General features: G+C 32.9%; 1 protein-coding gene across 2 annotated transcripts in view; it reads left to right on the top strand.

Annotated features, from left to right (window-relative positions):
* The window catches only part of GNAL (G protein subunit alpha L), a 465,118-nt gene that overhangs the window by 334,233 nt on the left and 109,069 nt on the right, over positions 1 to 21,816 (top strand). For both annotated transcript variants that reach the window (XM_074274822.1, XM_074274813.1), the window contains exon 5: positions 16,424 to 16,521. In XM_074274822.1, coding sequence (XP_074130923.1) covers positions 16,424 to 16,521 — 98 coding nt within the window. The remainder of the gene's footprint in view (positions 1 to 16,423; positions 16,522 to 21,816) is intronic.

The following is a 21,816-nucleotide window of genomic DNA, read 5'->3' as shown; positions in this document are numbered from 1 at the left end:
CTGTTTAATGTTAAATGCCTCAAAGTGATGTTCAAATAACAAACTTTAATTTTTGAAAAGAGGCTTCCATTCTGATTCTCTTAGTTAGATGAAGCATTAGTGGCAGGGTCACACATCTAGGATGCTGTGGCCTCCAATTCAGGAAATAAGAAAGAGTTACAAAGTTTTGACATGTCCTAGAGACCCTGAGCAACTTGAATGAATAGTTTCAGAGATGTGTGTGAAATGAGGTTTTTTCCCTTTGTCGACTAGTTTGGAAAAGAGATCACATTGTTCACGAGGAAGGAAATTTTGACAAACATTCTGGGGCACCTATTATCTGTACATCCTTATGTTTGGCATAAACATAGATGAAATTCAGTCTCTTCAATCAAAAACATTCCAATCTATTTTATAGATGATGACAGCTAAGATTCATTGAAACTGTTAGAATTAAAATTTAGTCCTCTCTCAACAAAACCAAACTATTTCTCAAAAACTTGACTAACTTAATATTCAAAAATGAAAATAGAAAATGTCAATCTTTCAGTTGGTGACTTGATTTCTAAACTTGGATCATATTATTAAAAGGATGGTTTTTAAGACTTGGAACAGGGAACAGTAATAATTAAAAGCCAACACAATTTCATTAAAAAGAAGTTATGCCAGGTCAACTCACTAATTTATAGTCTGCCACTTCTGCCCTTTTTTCATTTCTTTAATAGATGGACAGCATTTAAAATGCCCTGTCCTAGTCTTGTAGCACTTCTGCCTTTCTCAGATTATTGACGGGTTCAGAATCATAATTTGTCACTTATTTGATTAATCTGTAGTTACACCTATAACTCAATATACCTATAAGCGTTTGAGCATATTAACTTCAACTCATTAAAATTACTTTCTAGATTTATCTTTTCCTATTCTAGGTTTCCATTTTTTAAGAAAAAAAATTGATTTAGTCCATTTGTATAGGAGCTCAGCACAGATATTTTCTCTATCAATGAAAATCAACATCTAATCTGTAATCATAATGAATTGCCCGGGGCATTAAGATTATAACTAATTTGCCCAGAATTTTACATCTAATGAATGTCAAAGGCAGGATTTAAACCCAGGGCTTCCTCTGTTAAAGAGATTCTAGTACACATTTCCTTTCTTTCCATTCTTTGCTAAACATTTTCCCTCAATTTATCCCAGTATAAAGATCATTCAAAAAGTAAAACAGATCTCTTTTCTTACCATCGTTCATTCTCATTCCATACAACTTGAACATGCATCTTATCTTCTAATAATCATCTTTTCCTTTTTTTCCCTGGAGCGTAATTTTTACTTTTAGTGTTGACCTTGACTAAAATGAGAATCTTATAACAAAATTTGCATTTATGTAGCATTGTTTTAAAATATATGTAGATTTAAAAGCAATTTGTCTACTAAAATTCATCTTTCTAATTCTACTTAACAAGACTGCTATTAAAAATATATATAACATATGTCAAGGCATTTTTTGTAATGATTTTTAGGACCTCTTTATGTTCTTGTTGTCACCTTTGCCAGGCAAACATATATAGCATTTCTATGCAATCACCCAATTAATTAAGGCAGCCAAATTTCTAAGAGATAATGATATTATAGAAAGAGGACTGGATTCCAAGCATTCCTAGCTCAGCTACACCAGCCATATGAACTTTTGTGTACCTTCCTAGGTCTTAACCTTCCTTATTTGTGAATTAAAGAAATTACACTAATCTCTAAGGTTATGACAACTCTGATATTTTATATAGAATTCTAGGCTTTACTTCTTTTTAAATTTCAGCAGTATGTGTGATATACCACAACCTTTATGTACTTAGAATGAAAGATAGCTCTAACCCTATGAGTGATAACACCAAGAAAATAAGCTTCAACCATCACAGAATGCTTTGGCTATTTTCTTTATTCAAAATAAAGACAAAGAAAGATTGAGTTTCACAGGTCAAGTCCCATGCAATGAGTTAATGACAGAGATGGAATCAGAATTGTGATTCTGACTCTGTTGACTCTAAACTGAGTTGGCCAGACTCTTGCGTTCTTTTCCTATGCCCTTTAGGTCACAAGCCATGTACTCCCTCCCTTTTTTTAAAGGAAAACTGACATCTACAACTGTAGGAATTTCTTTTCACTGGAACATGTGTTCCTCTCCTATCTTTTTAGGTTCTAATTAACCTTTGGGCTAACAACAATCATGAGGGTGTTTCTTAAGCTGTTATCTGAAGTATTCTGTTTTCCTAGATCATTGAGGATTCCTCATGTTCCCCTGTTTTTGGGATCATTTTGTCAGTTATTGTAGGAGGATATCTTAATTTAGATAATTCATCTTTTTCTACCTTGGACAATTATTTATCTCATACTTAGCCTTTTTCTTCAGTTTATCCCATCTTCCATCCAAAGTGATATCCAAGTAATACAACTAGTGCATCAAGATTTTCATATCACTCCTGTACTCAAAAAATTTCTATGGACTCCATTGCCTCTGGAATATCAATTATAGACCCTACCACCAATGTTGGAGGCATTCTGGCTCCAAACTCTTATCTGTGTAGTCTTGCCTCACTATTCCTTTTACATAGTCTATGTTCTAACCAAATGACTACCCTGAAGTCCCTCTTTTTATCATGTATTCCATCTGCATTCCCTGGTTCACATTGTTCCTTAAGCCTGTTCCTTCTGTTCTTATCTCTTCCTGTTGAAGTTTTGCCCCTTTGGTCAAGCATCAGCTCCGAGGATATTTCTTTCATAAAGCCATCTCATGACCTTTCCCACAGATGAAAATTACCTTTGATTTAAAATTTTCATAGCATTTTGCCCACATCTATTTCTCTTTTGCACTTAACTCATTCTCCCTTTATAGTATAATTGTTTATATATATATATTTGTCCTTCACACTATTAAATGGTAAGTGCCTTTATTCTAGCTTTGCATTCCTGACACTAATTATGGTACTTTGTGCAAAGGAAATTCCTAATTATTGTTTATTGATTTGAATTAAATTGAACAGTTGTTACATCACTTTTCTTTAAAAATTACATTTACCTCCTAATAGTGTTCTGTGTTCAGAACCAATAACCAATGAAAAGAAAGATCATCCTATAGCATTTTCATACCTTGTCAAAATTATGCTCAGATCACTGTCAGGTACTTAAGGATAAGAATAACAACAATGCGTCATGCTTTTTTTTAAAAGTATTTTTAAATCATAAGCTCGGTTGACTGTTCCAGAAAGAAATTAAGAGTATGACCAAGGGTGGTATAAGCCCAGAAGTTAGAGAAGATCTCTTAGTAGCTGTGTGTAGATCTTAGATTTAGATTTCATGTAGCAGAACGCAAGGCTCTGAATTGAAATACAGTGAGGCATAATAAGTAGAGATCTGGATTTGGAGTCAAGACAAACTGGGTTCAAATCTCACCCTTCACATTTAATGATTGTGATCTTGGGCAAGTCACTTGATATCTACCAAGTTGTAGAGGTTTTATGATCTGCCTTAGTGGATTGTAGACATTTGAAAGATTGATGCTGAGGTAGGTGACCAAACAGGCATCTTGAGAGTTAACCAAGATTGACGTCTGAGCACTTTCATAACCAAATTTGATGCTATTAGACCAATGGAAATCTTAAAACTAGTAATTATCTTCACCATCTCTGAAATAATTGTTGGTTATCTTTATCTTTTTTGCTTCGTGTATGAGACCACTTCCTTCATTTGCTTAAGACCCAGTGCTGATGAGGCCAGATTCATGGTTTTGAGCTCCCTATGAGTCAGCTTCTCTCACTGCCACAGTCACAGATTGTACCCCTAGTCTCAGCCATCTGTCTTGCAAATGTATACTATTTGTAAAAGGAATTGGGTGAGAGACTGTTTGAAACAGTGCAAATCTATCAATACTGTTGGAAAATGACTCGAAGCTCGCAGAACCCTTCTGATTTTGCATGACTAGAAGCTAATGACCAGAAGGGTCACTAGCTTCATCTTTATGGACATTATTATGTGTGTATAGAAGCTCAGTTTCTATTAAGAGTGATTTTAATTTTTGGCAAATTGTGACCACACTGATATTTGCTTGAAATTATAAAATTTCAAATTTAGAGAATTGATAAAAGAAGATTCTATTTAGCCAGCCTGTAATAGCCAGCCTGATTCCTTATATCTGAGTCTCCTAAGCTAAAGTCACAAGAATTAAAAGCCTGAATGTTTATTCTGACTCTTATGATGACCTATTAAAAAACCTTTCCTCCCCCCCTACAATTCACATTATTCACCATAATTCAGTCATGTGGCTAGTGTTCTTATGACTATTTACCTAGCTTCTAGTTACTGGACTTTTTCTTTATCTGCTCAAGCTTGTTTTCAAAAAATTAACATTCTAATAGACTTCATAATAGGAATGTTTAGCTTCAAGGAAGATAGTAGTATCCAATTGTCCAGGGAACCTAAAGGCAATGGAAAGTCAAGGAATTGTGTTGCCTGTTGATCAGCATCTTGATATTAAAAAAAAAAGAAAAAAAAAGAAAAAAAGAAAGGAAAAAGCATCTTTACTGCAGGATTGAGCTTCTACCAGTTGTAGACAGATTTGCACATAGTACCAACCCTATGGCTGCTACTTTCTTCTGGATCCTGGCTGTCTCTGTCACAGATACCTAAGCCTCCCCTGCCACTGGCTAAGGAGAAGTATGTAGTGAAGCTGAAGGAGCCAGAATTGCATCTCTCACAGAACAGTTACAAGTAACTCAAGTCCACCTAGAGCCTCCTCCCATCTCTGCCTGGAAAGAAAATATTTTACTTCTACCAGATTTCATCTAATTATGTGACTCTAAAAGATTACAGATTTAAAGGTGGAAAAGACTTTAAAAGTTATCTAATCTACTTTCCGAGAAGCTAGTTAATGTAATAGATAGAATGTCAGCTCTGGAATCAGAAATACATAACTAAATGAGTTCAAATCTAGCCTCAGACACTTAATTAGCTATGTGTCCCTGGGCAAATCTCTTAAGTCAGTGTACCTCAGTTTCCTCATCTGTAAAATGAATAGAGTATTAAATGGCAAACCATTTCAGTATCTTTGCCAAGAAAATTCTAAATGGGATCATGAAAGGTTGGACACAACTGAAAAATGGCTAAGCAAAAACAACAAAAAAAATCTAATTCATTTTTACAGATAAAGAAAATTGAAGTCCCAAATGATATAAGTAGATCATCCAAAATAATAAACACTAAAACTGGTATTTAAACCAGTTCCTTTACTTTCAAATCAAGTACTCTCCCCACTTGCTTTTTCTAATCCTTGCCTTTACCATATAAGCAACATTTTAGTACATAATTTGCTAACTTTTAATATTGCATATATAATATTTATTTGTTTATTTTAATATTGCATATATAATGTTTATTTGCTTATTGTTTCACATGAACATATCTTGCCTTCTCAATTACATTGCAGGATCCTTATGGTCAGAAAAATGTTTAATTCTGGGATAATTCAGGGCTCATTTACTTTATAAATGCTTGTTATAGATTCATTGATTAAAATCATTCTTCTAAGTTACAACACATACATTGAGCCTTGTCACTTTTGTATATCAAAAAAACCCAAAAAACCTTAATTCAATATTTTGGGATTTTCTGTCTTGTACTCCCCAGGAATTTATCTCTGATTTTATAAAGGAAACAAAATAGTATTAAAATGATATTAGTATTAATCAGTATTAACATTAGCATGTAATTAATATTAGTATTAAAAAAGAAATAAATAGCATTTACACAAATTTATTTTAGTTTATTTTGTTCATATATGCTGTTCTGTAAAGTGTGTTTATATCCTATATGCCTGCTGATGTGTAGAGTAACAAAAGTAAGATTAATCAAAAGAGATGATTAGTATTTCAAATTTTGGATAGCTCCAGTTCAGACTGTGTACAGCAAGCAAAATCTTTATGAATGTAATTTAGATGTTACCTTGTCTAGAAAAAGGTATGAAATAGTGACCTTTGGGATCTTTTTTTATTTATAAATGGATCATATTTTTGCTTATGTTCCCACACAAATATATTTCTTTTATGGAATCCCTGTGGCCTTCCCCATATGCATAGTTGTTTAGAGAAACAGGATTTGACAGAGCGTCTTGGGTACAGGAGTGGGAGTACTGTGAAGAAAAAAATCTAGAAGTTGAAATGAAAAATCTAGGAGGGAAACTTAAGGGAAAAGTATGTGTTCATATTGGAGGTAGATAGACTCTTGTAATATAGAAAGTAAGGTGAGTTGTTACTAGGCCTTGTCCTAGGTATTACATTGTCCTTTCTAAAGATGAACACTAAAAACACTTATTTTTCTAATACATTTATAAGACTATGATCAACAAACATTTCTTAAGGAATTGTTGTGTATTAGTACTGTGTATTGTACCTTAACTCTGTAAGGTACAAAGTGATACGGAAAGTGTAGCTGAAATGTAGATCTTCTCCACATTGGGCTTATAGTCTAATAACATTTTAAGATTCTTATATAGATAACTAAGGCTCAAAATCAAATAAGTATACCAAGAAGTTGTAGTAAAATTATTTGAAGTCCACAGAAGGTCATTATGGACTGGACAGATCAGAGAAGGCTTCATGGAAGAGAATATTTTTCGAGTTAAAACTTTTAAGATTTCCTAGAAATTCAGTCAGCCAAGAAATAAACATAGAGAATAGCTTAAGCAGAATCACAGATGTGGGGGAACACAGGGAATGTTTAAAAATCAGAGAGCCATTCAATTTGGCTAAAGCACAGAATACATGTCAGGGAACAACAAACAGAGAATCAGAATTGTTGGACATAGTAAATGCTTTAGAAATGTTTGCTAAATTAAATAATATGAGAGAAAGTTGGATATGTTAGAAAATGTCTATTTAAGGCCCTCTGATGGTTGTGAAGACTGTGAATGAAAAGTAGTACAAAGACATAAAGCATAATCCATGAGAGGAAACTCTGAGTTGCTCTGTCCCTATACAGATACTTTGAAATTTGGGGATTTCTTTAAAACTCTTAGTTCTGCATATGTCATCTATACTATACTATGCTATATATGTCATCTTGCATGGTTTTGCAAGCTTCCTTCATCCCCTTGAGGCAGCTAGACATGTGTATGAGAATGACAAAGGGAAAAGGAGTTAGAATGGAAAATAATGACTCTGTGATGTTCAAAACCTAAGAAAAGTCTCATTAGAATCAGGTTTTTTAATCATACTGCTTTTGTGTACAACGTAGTGTCTTGCTTCTAAAGTGCTCCAATTAGACTGTATTGTTATCAGGATGTAACCAAAACTCTTGTCATCAACTCCTTTGATTGAAATACTTTAAAATCCTGAGAAGAAATGTTAAGTAAGATTGGAAAACTGAAAATTGTTCATTGTTCCCCCTAGTTAGTTGTAAAGAGTTTAAATTTGCAAGTATATGAAGTTACCAGGAACTTGGTAGACTTTGATCAGTTTTTGTATTTTCATTAACATAGATTCTGAAAACTAATTCTGAGCAGTTTTACACAGGAGATAGTTGATGAGATTAGGGGAAATACAAAAATTTTAAGTAATAAAATCAGAGTGACAAGATATGATACATCCTATGCAGGCTTTTAGCCTGATATTTGTCACAGATATATAGATATAGGTATAGATATATAGATATAGATATAGATATCTGTCTGTCTATCTATCTATATAAAAATAAGGGCGAAAATGATCCTAATAAAACATATTAGCTAGTTCTAGAGTCAATGGGGAGCTGAATATACAACTAGAATGTAAACTAATCAACCTTTCTAAATCTGAGCTTTAAAAAATTCAATTAAAAAATGGTTACTGTCTGAGAATACTGAGTTCTTTATCTGAACAATTTGAGGTAGACCATTCTTATGACAATTGCAAAAGGGATTTCTGATTGCTTTTATTATTATCCTTCCAGAGGTATGTATATGCATGCATGCATGTGTGTGTGAATTCATGTGTTTGTACCCGTGTGTGTATATAAATAAATGAAACTCCCAAACTGAAAAGGGTGGCAGCAACATTTCTTTAAAAAGTTAATACACAAGCCTTTAAGTTTAGATAAAAACAAAAAGTATGTATTCTGAAAACATTTACCAACAATCAATTCTGAGCAAACTTTTGTAGTATGGGTATTAGAGAGTGAAGAATCATTAATAGGTCATTTTTCTATTGTTTATTTTTGGTTTAATTTAATTGACTTCTCACTGTAAACAAGTATAAAATATACATACGTGTGTGTGTGTGTGTGTGTGTGTGTGTGTGTGTGTTTTAAACTGGATATCAAAGTTAGTTTATCTCATCAAGTCTGGTATATATAGAAAGGTAGTCATAAATATAGCCAAGCTGTCAGCAGAGATGAGGAAAGAAAAGGCCAAAGGAAAAGTTTCACACTTTTTTTTTTATTAATCCTTGAATTTTTTTTACTCTAATTGTTTATTAATTAAAGTTTAAATTTTGTAAGTAGGCTTTCTTTTGGAAGATAGAAATGAAAACTATGATCCATAAGCATTTTTATGATTTAAATTGTATTTTTTAAACACCATGTCAAGAAAAGAAACTGAATACTAAAGGGGAAAAAAGAAAAAAATCTTTAGTGCTAGAGATATACATTTAATTATTATATCCACATTTGGATTAATATATTTGTAGAGCCTAAACCACCAACAGCCTCGACTTTCAAGGATTGATTCCTTAGATAAGATTATATGAAACTTATCTAAGGAATCAATCAATTATTACTTCATTGCTACCATTCATTACCTGCCAAGAGTTTTCATTTAACTTCAAACTTAAATTTTATGAGGTTTCATCCTAGTAAGAAGATGATCATATTTTTTGAAACTTCTGTAAATAGAGCACAAAGTTTTATAGCTTCCATCAAGCTGAAGAAACATGGAACTCCATCCTGCCTTTTGAACAGGGGAACTAGCAACTTAGGTAGAATACCAGCTTAGATGCCATCACTAGAAGGTTGGCCACATCCATCCATGCATTTAACTTCAATGTATTTTCTCTGAATAAACATTAAACATTTATTCAAACTTATTTTTGAACAATAACAATTTTAGGGCATGGAGAACAGAGACTAGACCTTCTAGTTCCCTTCTGTATATACGAAGTCTTTTTGAGGGAGAATGAGCCAGTTGGGGCTAAGTGGCTTAAGTGCTACTAAGTGTTAAGTGACTGAGATCAAATTTGAACTCAGGTCCTCCTGACTTCAGGGCTGTTGCTCTATCCACTGTGCCACCTAGCTGTCCCTACAACTTATAATCTCATGAGAGCTGCTGAGGTCTTGAATCCAGACTTTTCTGAACTCAAAAGTCATAATTTTATTCACCATAGTAAATCCCTATTCCTAGTAACAATAATTAGAATAATACCTGACTTTTATAGAAGTATTTATACATTTTTTCCCAAATAAGCTTCACAGCATCCCAGTGAAGTAGGAACTAGGTATTATTATATTCATTTTATGGTTAAGGAAACTAATAATGATAATAATGATAACTAATATTTAAATAGTGTTTTAAGGTTGCAAAAGTACTTGTATAAGTTTTATTTTTGCAGTCAAACTTTATTTCAAATTCATTATGATTTGATTATTTGCAAATCTCCATTGACTTTCACAGTAATCTTTTAAGTTGTGTGCTATTGTTATACTCATTTTATAGATAAGAAAATTGATAGAGGCTAAATAATTTGCCTGTGATTCGCCAGGGCCAAAATTTGGAACTCAAGTCTCAACTGACTCTGAAAATAGAGCTCTTTCTCTTATAATAACCTGGTGCAGAATCCAATCCAGGTATTAAAAAGACTATTCATGTATTCATATATTTAGAGCTAAAATGAACAGTAGAGGTCAAGTTCAACTCTATTTTTTAGTAAAGACATTAAATTACTGAGATTGTTTCTAACTAAAAGGGAAGTTAAAAAGTCATCTAAGTTAATATCCTTCACTTATATATGAAAAAAACCGAGGCATAAATCTCCATCTCCAAGTCCAATTCTCTTTCCATAATTTCTTCATAAATATAAACACAATATTATGGAATAAATACTTTGGAGAGATGTGAACAAAGTTAACATCATTAGCAATAATGTTCCTAAATACTATCCTGTTTAAAAAGAAGGACAGTGGAATAGAGGAAAGGAGGAAAGTAGAAAAAAGGAAGGATGGAAGGAAGATGTGAGAGGAGAAAGAAATTAAATTCACCTCAAATCTACACATAAAATCACAGATGGCTATTAGTCATGTTTTAAATTTGCTTGTTTTTTCTGTTCTTGTAGCTTTACTTGGTGAAAGCAGTAACACTTCTTTTGAATCAGAATGAAGAATGTACTGCTTGCTATATTATCTGTCACAATTTAGGCTGAACTGTTTTAGAGTAGAGTGCTTTATCAGCATTACAGTAATCCAAGCTTTTCTTCCAAAACACACTTGTCATAGTTTAAAAAAAATAGCTAGAAAATAAATGACTTGATATGCCCAAGCTACATAATATAATGTGCATTATCAACAATTTTTCTAAAGTTTTTAAAGCATGCTATTTGTGAATTACCAAAATATTATATGTAATGCACTATGACAAAGTGTCCTTCACTGTAAAACTATGAAGTGTTTTTTTTTTTCAGTAATGCTAGTAATTTCATTATATTTCCTTTCCATGCCTTTGAAGAATTTGTCAATGTCATTTCCCAAGTGCTCAGTTATTTCAAGGGTACATCATGTGAAAAGTACATATAATTTGTAATCTTCACCAATTTAAAGTAAAATGAAGAGGAACATTAAATAATCTTGAATCTTTTTTATTTTTTTTCTTTTTCTTCTCTACTCCCAGAAGTATGAAAAGCAGGTCTGTTTTACTACATATAATCCTTTCCATCACATACAGAGATTGAGATTTGTTTTGATTTGTTTTTGTTCATGTTGGTTGCTAAACTAAATTAAAATGTTTTTTTCTGGTTTGTTTCCTGAATGTTGGACAAAGTTCATTTAGGATGTTAATCCAGCAATGAAAATAGGATTTAATTCTATCACTAGGACTGGATTTTTTTAAATTTAGTTTTCAGAGAATCTTCCTTTTCCGAAGCGAAATTATTTGGTATAGCATTGGCATATCAGCACTGGTATAGCAATGTCTTCCATATCCTTGTCTCTAATGTAAACTCACACCCTTTTTGAGGTTTTCTAAGGTTTTTTACTGCTAACAACAAATTCAAGAATCAAGGAGTAAAAAGTTTCCCTTTTAGATTCTCTTCTTTTGAACATAAGTACAAATGCAGTCAAAGCATTAGCATGGGGTGTAGGCTTTTGCTATCTAAGGAATGAAGTAAAATTTACAGGTATTTCATTGTGAAATTTCTGAATCAGCTATTTTGATGTTTTGGGTTTTTTTACAAGAACCAGATCAGATTCAGGCTCCTTAGGTTAAACGAGAGACCAAGTTTCTGAATAGTTCAGAGAATACAAGTAGAGAAGTGAGGATCTAGCTGGGGAGACCCACAGGGCAATCTTAGAAAGTACTGGAGGAAGCAACAACTAAAGTAATTGTTAACCATCATTCTCTACATTATACCAGAAGCAAATTGAAGAATGACGTTGGGATGAGTGTATAGGAGGGACTATGGGGAGAAGAGAAAAATAAAGGAGATTGGAGAAGAGAGCTCTTATTTTAAATGGTCATTTTGCTTATATTAAACAGTGGCTTTTTTTCCCCATCCAAAAAAGTTTAGCTCCCTCTCCCCCAACTCAGCTTCATCTGTGTGGGGACACTTAAACACATGCAAACCTCTCAGTGAAAGGTGTCTAACATTCTCAATGCTACCAGCCTCTCAGGGAGTTGGGGTACATATGTATGTCACTAAGCCTGAGACTAGTATGTGTACTGAATGAAGGAAAATGTCCTGTGTCTTTTCTTAGGTTAATATAGGTTGCAGACACTCTATGCCCCTAATTTCTTGCTTCATTCCCACTAAGACTGTTATTTTTATTGGGAGTGGGGAGTAAAGGAATGAGTAAGAGGTGTTTAAAGAATGCCTTAACACCCTTTTATAATAGTATTATCTGTAGTCTTTCTTATCATTTTTTTAGTGAGGCAACTGGGATTAAGTGATTTGCTTAGAGTCATACAGCTAATGAGAATTAAGTGTCTGAGGTTGAATTTGCACTCAGGTCCTTCAGACTCAGGGTCAATGCTCTGTATCCAAGATATATCTATCTATAATCTTTCTTAAATTTAATGTAAAAATTTTAAATGTTTTGAAACACTCAGAGAACTGATTGTTGGTCATCCTTTAGAGATGTAGCAAAGTAACTGATAAGTTTGTCTTTTCTTTCTTTTTGTTCAGACTGTAGGCTTTGAATGATCACTGACCCCCACCAGAGTTTAGCCAAATTATTATTCTGTTGGGACAACAGAATACATTTATCTCAGTAATTGGACTTCCATTTCCACATCTCCCGTGCCAAACTGTGACTTTTAAAAAAACAAAAATCATTCCCCTTTACCACTCAAAGGAGGAAGGGAATCTCTTTGGCCTGGAGTGGGGGGCAGGAAGGGATTCTTTTTATACCTATGTAGAGTCTTCACTAAGTACACTTCTGAGTATTACATAGCTGATAGATGAATTGATCTGATCTTGAATATAAGTATTTTGACCATTAGTCAAATCGATGTTGGACTGTGTTAGGTAGATTACTGCTGTTCAGGGCAGACTCTACACGTTTGGTTGATGAGCTGACATTTTTGGTTCTTCTGACCTTTTAAAACTCACAAGAGCATAACCTAATCCATTGTCTCATTTGTAGTTATTCTCTTTTTTAAAAATTTATTTAGAAATTAAGAATCAAAACAAGCATTTCCATACCATACTAGAATAGGGGAAAGAATGATTGTGCATAAAATTGAAAATCTATTATATGCAGTTTCCTATTCCTTTTAAATATATATTAGTATCATCATGTGACTTTCTTATTTTGCCTTTTTTTCTCCCCCTCTCTGCTATTGAGATGGCTGTCATTAAACACATACATTATGTATGTGTATGTGTATGTAAAACTACTTTATACATACTGCTATTTAGCCTTTCTTTCTTTGAATACAGATAGTATCTTCCTTCATATGTCCTTTGTAGCTAATTTGGGTATATAATACTCAAAATTATCTTCCTAAAAGATATCACAATATATTACAAAGATTACACATTATGACCAACTGGGATTGGAAAGAGGAAATTAGGGTTAATTTAACAGTTCACTTTTGATAAAGAGTAAATGCAAAACAAAACAAAACAAAACAAAACAAAAAAAGAACAGACACTGGTTATTCATAATAGCATGGTAGCTGGATGAGAAGATAAGGTCACCGTGGCAACTACTTCATAGACCTGGAGGCCCTCAACATTTCTTCCTCTTCATTTGAAAGCTTCCAAAAATGAGGCTTCATATTGAATCTTTTGTATGTCAAATGAAGTTTTTCTCAACAGCCAATCATGAATTGCACTACTTATGTTGTAAGGACTCAACCCTCATGGACCAGTCCCTTCCATTATATAATATAGAGAATCCAAAGCATACATTAATATAACAATTAAATAAATGAAAAGGCAAGTTAATATTATAGACAATAATCAATTTAGGCTATAATAACATGAGATCTGCCCTTCATTTGTTTGTTTTAGGGGAATATTCTGTGGTTTTCTGTATGTTTAAGCTATTTTTTAAATTTGTTTCTTTGTTTATTTTTTGCAAAACAGAATCCTGGCTCTCTAGGCAGAAGAATGAGGTTCAAACCCTATCTTTGTTCTTATTAGCTACATAATCTTGGTCAAATCATTTTGTTTCTCTGAAACTCAGTTTCCTCATTTGTAAAATAAGGAAGTTGATAATGAGGTTCCCTGGGGCCCTATGGTCTCTAAATTTATGAGCTTAGGAGAATTAATTTGAGTACAGACGTATATTAGGTAGCTAATCCAGGTAAATATCAGTTGCTCATTGCCCACAGAGTTTGTCTTTTATTTTTGCTCTGCCTGTGAACTGAATATCTGCCATGATATACTAACTTGAAAACAAATTCAGAAATAATCAAATCAACATGTGACTTCACACCTCAGGAAAGAGATCATGGAGAACTAGCTAATGCGAAGGAATAGGGCCCTGATGTCAGTTTAGAGCAAGAATTAGAGAACCAAAAATTTCACTAAAAGATCAGAGTGGCTATTACATATCCACGCATAGCATTATGTATTTCTGTTCCAGGATAGTGACTGTTAGATTCAAAACTAGGATATCAAAGCAGACTCCACAAGAGGTGAAACCTCCACATTATAGGAGTGTTTCCAGATATCATATTTTTCTATCAGAAACTTTGAGTTTAATCCACAATACAGACTGAACTGGATTAGGATAGTCAAAATAGGAAGAAGATTCACCTGATAAAAGAAAGAGAACTGAAAAAGATAAAATGTATAATATACTTATATACAGAAGATTAGACTTTCAGTGTTGTAAATCTAAAACACTTCCCTGTTCCTTAACTTTCCCCCTATGTCAGCTTTCCTTTGGTTTATTAGTAATACATTAAGGGAAGTGAGTGAGGATCTTGATTTTGTTTAGATTTCCTAATCTAAAGTTTCTTCTGCCACTCTAAAAAGTCACTCAGAAACATCATTATAATTCTATAACAAATTATCATCCTATATCTACATGATTCCAATCAGTTATTTTTCCTTATAGGCCTTGGATTGATTATATTGTATATTTTATCATGCCACAATGTGTATAGCATTATGTATGTAATTTTTCATATATATGCAGCCTCAAATATAGATGTTGCTTTTATTTCCCAACCACGACTGGGTGATGGCATAGGTCTGATCAAAAATTGCTTTAAAATCTTCAGAGGCTAACTATTACCCCTGGGATAAGATATAAACATATTTTGCTTTTGCAATCAACCTCCATGTGTCTCTCTAGACTTATTTCCTATTTCTTCTCCCTTTATACACAATGCCAGATTTCCCTACTATTTCTTAACATTAGATTTCATTTCCCATCTTTTTTACCATCCTGTCTTTTCACAAACTACCTACCGTTCTGTTGACATATACTGTCTTCACTTCTGCTTCTCAAAAACTTTACCTTCAAGACCGGAGTTCAGATGTCACTCTCTTATGTAGTGTTTTTCCTAATTCCTCCGGTAATTAGTGCCTTCCTTCTCTTTAGTTAGCTAGCATTTACTTATGTGTATACATTTTGTATTTTCCAATTTAAATTTATCTGGTGCAAGGAATGCTTCATTTTTTTCTTTATGTCCCCTTTTCCCAATATGCTTCCATGTTAACATCCTTCCTGTCTTATAGTATAGGTGCTTAAATGTTTATTCTGTTACTGAATGGATTCAAACTTCCAACTGGAGAGTCTATATATTCTTAACATATATAATTGACAGCTTTAAATATTGTTCATGATTCTATGATTCCTTTATTTTTCATTTTTCTCCTAAGGACCTCTAATGGTCTAGATTCATTTTGTTAAGTAAAATATATTTTCCCTAATTGCAGAAATATAAATCTGTAGTTCTACCTTTACTTTAGAATTAGAAAAACAATCATTTTGGAGAGTTCTTCATTATAATTTCCAATTTTATATAGGTGCGGAGAAGTAATTATGCTATGGTAAAGATTGGCCTTAAAGTTGGAAATACTTGGGTTTGGGTTCTACTCCTGATGCATACTAGCGATATGATCATGGATAAATTACTTAACCTCAGAGAAAATTGTTTGGAGTAACATCAAGCCATAAGGAACAGACCATTTGCTGATATCCTTCAGCATAGCATTGTGAAGAGACTTTCTACACTCTTAAGCCCTCAAAGTCTGGCCTCTGTCCTTCACTCCCAAAAGTGATTGTTCCTAGTGCTATGACCATTTGTTTAGAATATACAGATAAATACCAGTTTTGATACATTTTTGCCACTTCATAGGCCACATTAAATAACTCAACATTCTAAGAAGCAATATTTGAAATGTTGTGTTTTTTTTCCTTAGGGTTATTCTTTTGCAACCACAGAAATCCATTTTCTCTATCTTGTCTGTGACATAACCATGACTAAGATAAAAAAATCTCAATGACAGGAACTAAGGCAGCACCTGTAATTATAGTATATTTTTTTAACTACTGAGGTTGAAATGTTGTTACTGATTATTGAGACTCTAAAAGTTGTACTGGCAGCTGTATTTGCAGTAAATGAATACCACTAACTTTCCATTTTTTCCCCCTTTAAAGTTTGTGTTTGAGCCTTGCAAATTTTTTTAAACAAATATTTTATTCTTAACTTTTTAAAAGATGAAAATTATATGCTTCCTAATTTGTAACTTCTAATTTTCAGGAATTCTTTGATCATGTAAAAAAGCTTTGGGATGACGAAGGAGTGAAGGCATGCTTCGAGAGGTCAAATGAATACCAACTGATTGACTGTGCGCAGTAGTAAGTGTTGGTTTTTATGAAATTTATGTAATTTACATGTCATCATGTAAAATAGCTGTGAAGAATAGTTATATTCATGATTTATGCTGCCTACTTAATCCTGCTCTTGTTTTAATATGAATTTATGGAGGAAAATAGGTGAACTTTTTATTATGGGAATCAATAAAAATTTCTTATACTTTTTTGAATTTCTGGCTTAAAATCCAATAATATCTGTATCTTTACTGGGGATACAAAGAGTAAATTTCAGTAATGAACATCCTAATTTCATTTATTTTTAAATCTAGCTATTTTGCTTTTATCAAAATTTTCATTTTCCTTTAGTAAATGATAATTTATTAATGATAAATGATTTGATTTTTCATTAAAATATTTAAATTTCATAACAGGGACCTATACTCAGTCATTTATTTCAAGAATACTTTTACTTGTAATTAATGCACAAAGCCTTTCTGAGAAAGGCTGCTATTGAGAAAATTGCTACTACAAATATAGGTATATTTAACAAAAACTAGAAAACAAAGTGCTTCCAGCAGTTTTTGAACATTTGGGATTGTTAAATATTTTAACTACTTTTATATCAAGAATTAATTAATTGGTTCTTTTCCTCTATAGGTATTTCAATAGCTATGATATAACCATTTTAAAGTGTAATAAAAACTAAATTTGACATAATAATAGAAGGGAACAGAAGGTCAGACAATCCACAAGTAATTTACATTTTTCTTTGGAATATATTCTCAAGTGTATACTTGAATATACATTTGACTAATTAATAATCAAGGAATTCATAATACTTCTTAATAAATAATCAAGCCACATTTTGAAGATTGGATCCTGGAGGACATAGGAAAATTTCTCCATCCTGCTTCCTTTCTAAACTTTCCCTGTATTCTGAGAATGAATAGCATCACCTTTCAGATTGATTAGAACATCTAACTATAATCAGTAAAACAATATGAATTTTAGAAAACATTCTATGAATCAGAGAATGCTGACAAAAATGAAACTCTCTACTCTCAAGGATCTTGTATTCTACCATATAAAACTAAGTTGATTGAATACTTAGGATAGATGGGAGATAGTAATCAAATGTATTAATAAAATATATTTTTTCTATTGTACTAGTTTTAAAAGACCCTTATTTTGTTAAGAGAAACTCTATAAGTAATATGGCAAATAACAGCATAAATTGAAACCAAGTTATAGAGTTTCACTGTTGTGAAATTTAACTTATGTTTTTCCCAGGTACATTTGATTTAAGACCTAAATAAGTCAATTGTAAAATAGTGTCTCCAGGAAACATTTATAGATATCTTTCATTGAATATAATTATGAAATGTTACATGTGATATTTCTTTTTCACTAAATAATCTTTCCATTATTGTGAGAATATTCTTTAGTTTTAGTATTATTTTGTATTAAATGTTTTTTTAGAAATAATTTATAAATCTAGATCATATTACTATCCTTTAAGCAGAGTATATACAGTCATGAAATACCAAATCAACATTGTATATTTTTAGACAATTAGCAAGGACTTTTGCCCAACCAGGCCTTTGTCAGAAAAAGTCAAATGATACTGCTTTAACAAATGTTACTTGCAAGTAATTTTCCAGCAAAATGACATTGTTTTGGTGAGAAAGATGTGGAATTAAGGTATCAACAGGTTACAATTATATTTTTAATCTTATTACTACCTCGATTCTTAAGGAAAAGCATTGCAACAAAGAAATAAAGGATTAGTGTGCTAAAATTGCTGCATCTTGGCAACTAAAGTTTAGATGACTGTGAAAATGAAAACAGATTTCATGCCACAGAATGTTTTGATTTGTTCCCATTTCCCATCTAAAGAACACAAATAGTAAAACAAATAAAACCAGCAAGATTTTGTAGTTTTATAAATCATGACTGACTTTGAATAAGTGGGTTTCATGAGAATCTTTGTATAAACACTTTATAGTTATTAATCTGGATTCAAGGCTCTTCTCAAAGTCAAATCAGATTAATGCTCTCTACTTAAGTGCAAAATTGATCAGAACCAAGAGGTTGGATGGCTTACCTAATACCACACAAAATTAGCAAAGAAGTTGAAATTGAAACTAATCTTGGCAAATCCATCTTTTACATAAACTCTATAACTGTGCTTCCAGCTTTAAAATTTGCAAAGTAATTATTCCAAAACAAACTTGAACTCTCTTTTCCTTCCCCAATTTATGTTATTTTGCTCTGCCTCTTGCTAAAAGATTATTCCTTGGAGCTGCTTCCTTGGTACACCCCCAGAGAAAGTAGAACTCCTTGAAGTAAACTGTAGTTCTAGTGGGCCTTGAGCCATGAGGTTGGGTTTCTGGCACAAGAATACAGTTCTGAGTGAGGACCTACCTTGAAAATAAATATTGAATTACCCATATGAAATGTTAAAAAGGAAAAAAAATCAAAGCAAAAATAGTAGTGAAAAAGTCCCCAAACATACATAAATATGCCATTTGTCCTCAGTTTTTCAAGTTCCTTCTTCCCTCCTCCTTATCTCACGTCACTCAGACATATTCCCCTACTATTGCCTCTTTCACAGCAGTCTTGAATGAAATGGTGACTCCTCTCATTGCCAAAACAAACCCTTCCAGATGTACCTTTCATCTCATTCTCTCACATCTGTAGCATACTGCCCCATTGACTTCATCATTCCCTCTCTAATCTTTATTTTCTGCTTATCTGTTGGTTCTTTTTCTACTCTCTATAAAGTTAATATTTCCCTCCTCTTTAAAAAAATCTTTGCTAATACCAAATCCCTACTACCTATTGGCTATTAATTTCTCTTCTCAGCTAAACTCCTGGAGAAAGTCATTTATACTTGTGCGTTCACCTTCTCTCCTCTCATTCATTTTTAAACTTTTTGTAATCTAGCTTCTGAACTCATCATTTTACTGAAACTGCTTTCCCTGAAGTCATCAATTATCTCTTAATTGCCAATTCTAATGGCCTTTTATCAGTCTTCATACTTCTTTATCTCTCTCTTTGTCATCCAGACATGAATGTCTTATAGGCATCTCAATCTCAGCAGGTCCAAACCAAAACTCATTAACCTCCTTATGCAGTTCCTCCACTCTTTCCAACTTTCATATTATTACCCAGGGCACTACCATCATCCAGTTCACAGTATCACAACCCCAGTGATTTTAATCTTGCTTACCCCCTACCTACTCAAACTTTTGTCAAGTTTTGTCATTTCTCCTTTCAGATCTTTCATCTCTGTCCCTTCTTTCTACTCAGGGAATGCTGACAAAAATGAAACTATCTCTGCTCTCAAGGATCTTTGTATACTACCATATAAAATCATAAGTAACATAAGTTACTTATGATGGATGGAAGATAGTAATAAAATGTGCTAATCAAATGTGTTAATAAATGTATTTTTTCTAGAGAAACTTTATAGATAACATGGTAAATAACATAGCATAAACTTGAAACTTAATTATAGAGTTAAAAATATCATAATGAAGAAATTTCACTGTTGTAAAATTTATTTTATGTTTTTCCCAGGTACATTTGATTTGAGATCTAAATAAATCAGTTTCTATTCTACTAGACTGTCTTAGTAGACTTCTGTCTATTTTATCTCCCTGTTTCAATAAATCCTTCTCTTAGCTGCCCAGATGATCATCTTAAAGAACTAGTCTGACTATATAAATCCTCTACTCAATAAAATCCAGCAGCTCTCTATTAACTCCACAATCAAATATAAAATCTTATTTGGCGTTTAAAGGTCTTCATAACCTGAGCCTCTCCTCCATATATTCCATGATTCAGTAGCACTGACTTCCTTGATATCTTTCACACGTGATACTCCATCTCTTGATACCATGTTTTTGCATTGGTCTTCTTCTCTCCCCCCCCCAAACCCCATACATATTTCCTTCCTCTTCATCTTCAACATTTATATTCCCAAGATGCAGCTTAAATTCTACCTTCTGAAGGAGGCCTTTCTCAAATCCTGCTGCTATTAATGCCTTCCCTCACAAGTCATAATTATTTCATTATTATCTCCTCCATTAAAATGTGTTATTAAGCATATAGATAAAGTTTTGCCTTCCTTTGTATCCCCAGCTATTTCTGTGCCATTTCCTGGCACATACTAATCACTATTTTTTGATTAATTGATGATATTTGTTTTTAATTTGTTTCTAATTTAAGTCTGAAGATATAGGTTGAATGTAAATGCAGAATTTGAAAACAAATAATCCAAAACAAATATCATAGCATTTTCTCTTATTTTGTATCAATTTCATATTTTACTCAAAATGATCTCAAAAATGTAGGTATTTTCTCCAACAATAAAGATCACAAACTATCCAAACCTACCTATGGTGACTAATTCATATTCTTCCATTTAGTATCGTATCAGCTGTAAAATCAGTACTTTAGCATATTGTGCATTGTGGTTTTATGGGTTTAATTGAATTATTTCAAGGTTAATACATATTAATAGGATTGAAGAAAATCAGTAGAAAAATCAAACTAGTTGGTGCAGTGGATAGAGCACTGGCCCTGAAGTCAGGAGGACCTGAGTTCACATACCGTCTCAGATACTTACTGTGTGACCCGAGGCAAGCCATTTAACCTCGATTGCAAGAAAGAAAGGAAGAAAGGAAGAGAAGAAAGGAAGACCTCCTTCTTCTAAAGAAAGGAGACCTTTGCCGTTCTCCATCCAATCACCCACTCATGTGTCTGTCTTCAGTACATCAGGACTTGGGGACCATGTCATCTTCTCCATGTCTTTGTTCATGTCAATGCTCAAGTGGTTTAGCCCTGGGCCCTGCAGTTTTTTATTCCTCCTGCTCTCACTTCTCTATCTCTAGTTTCCATATGTCTATGAACTGAACCAGGCTTCTCCCTCCACAGCACAGGCTTCCTACCCTTTCTCCTTATCTCCCTTACCCATATCCTTTGGCAAATTTGCATTAAATAAAAATTGTTTTGCTTAGAGTTTTGTGGAAAGGTTTACTTATGGAAAGTGAGAATTGTCTTTAATCTAATTTAATCTAAGGACAGTTAAGCTCTACTTGTACTACCCCCAATGGCAATGGCTAAACAGTTGCTAAAATCAGTGGTTAGAAATGTAGAAAGAGACCCAGAGTTATGTGTTCTTTCTGAAACCAAGAGAAAAGAAGTGGGAAGAATGATGCAGTTACTAGTGTTAAACGGGAACAGGAAAAGTAGGGAGGATTTTGAATTTGGAAATTAATAGATCATTTATGATCTTTCTAAATTCAAGAGACTGCTTTCTTAGGTTTTGGG

Source organism: Sminthopsis crassicaudata, chromosome 1, assembly GCF_048593235.1.
Source record: "Sminthopsis crassicaudata isolate SCR6 chromosome 1, ASM4859323v1, whole genome shotgun sequence".
NCBI lineage: Eukaryota > Metazoa > Chordata > Mammalia > Dasyuromorphia > Dasyuridae > Sminthopsis > Sminthopsis crassicaudata.
The sequence above is the reverse complement of the archived record's forward strand: the minus strand, read 5'-3'. Positions and strand labels throughout refer to the sequence as shown.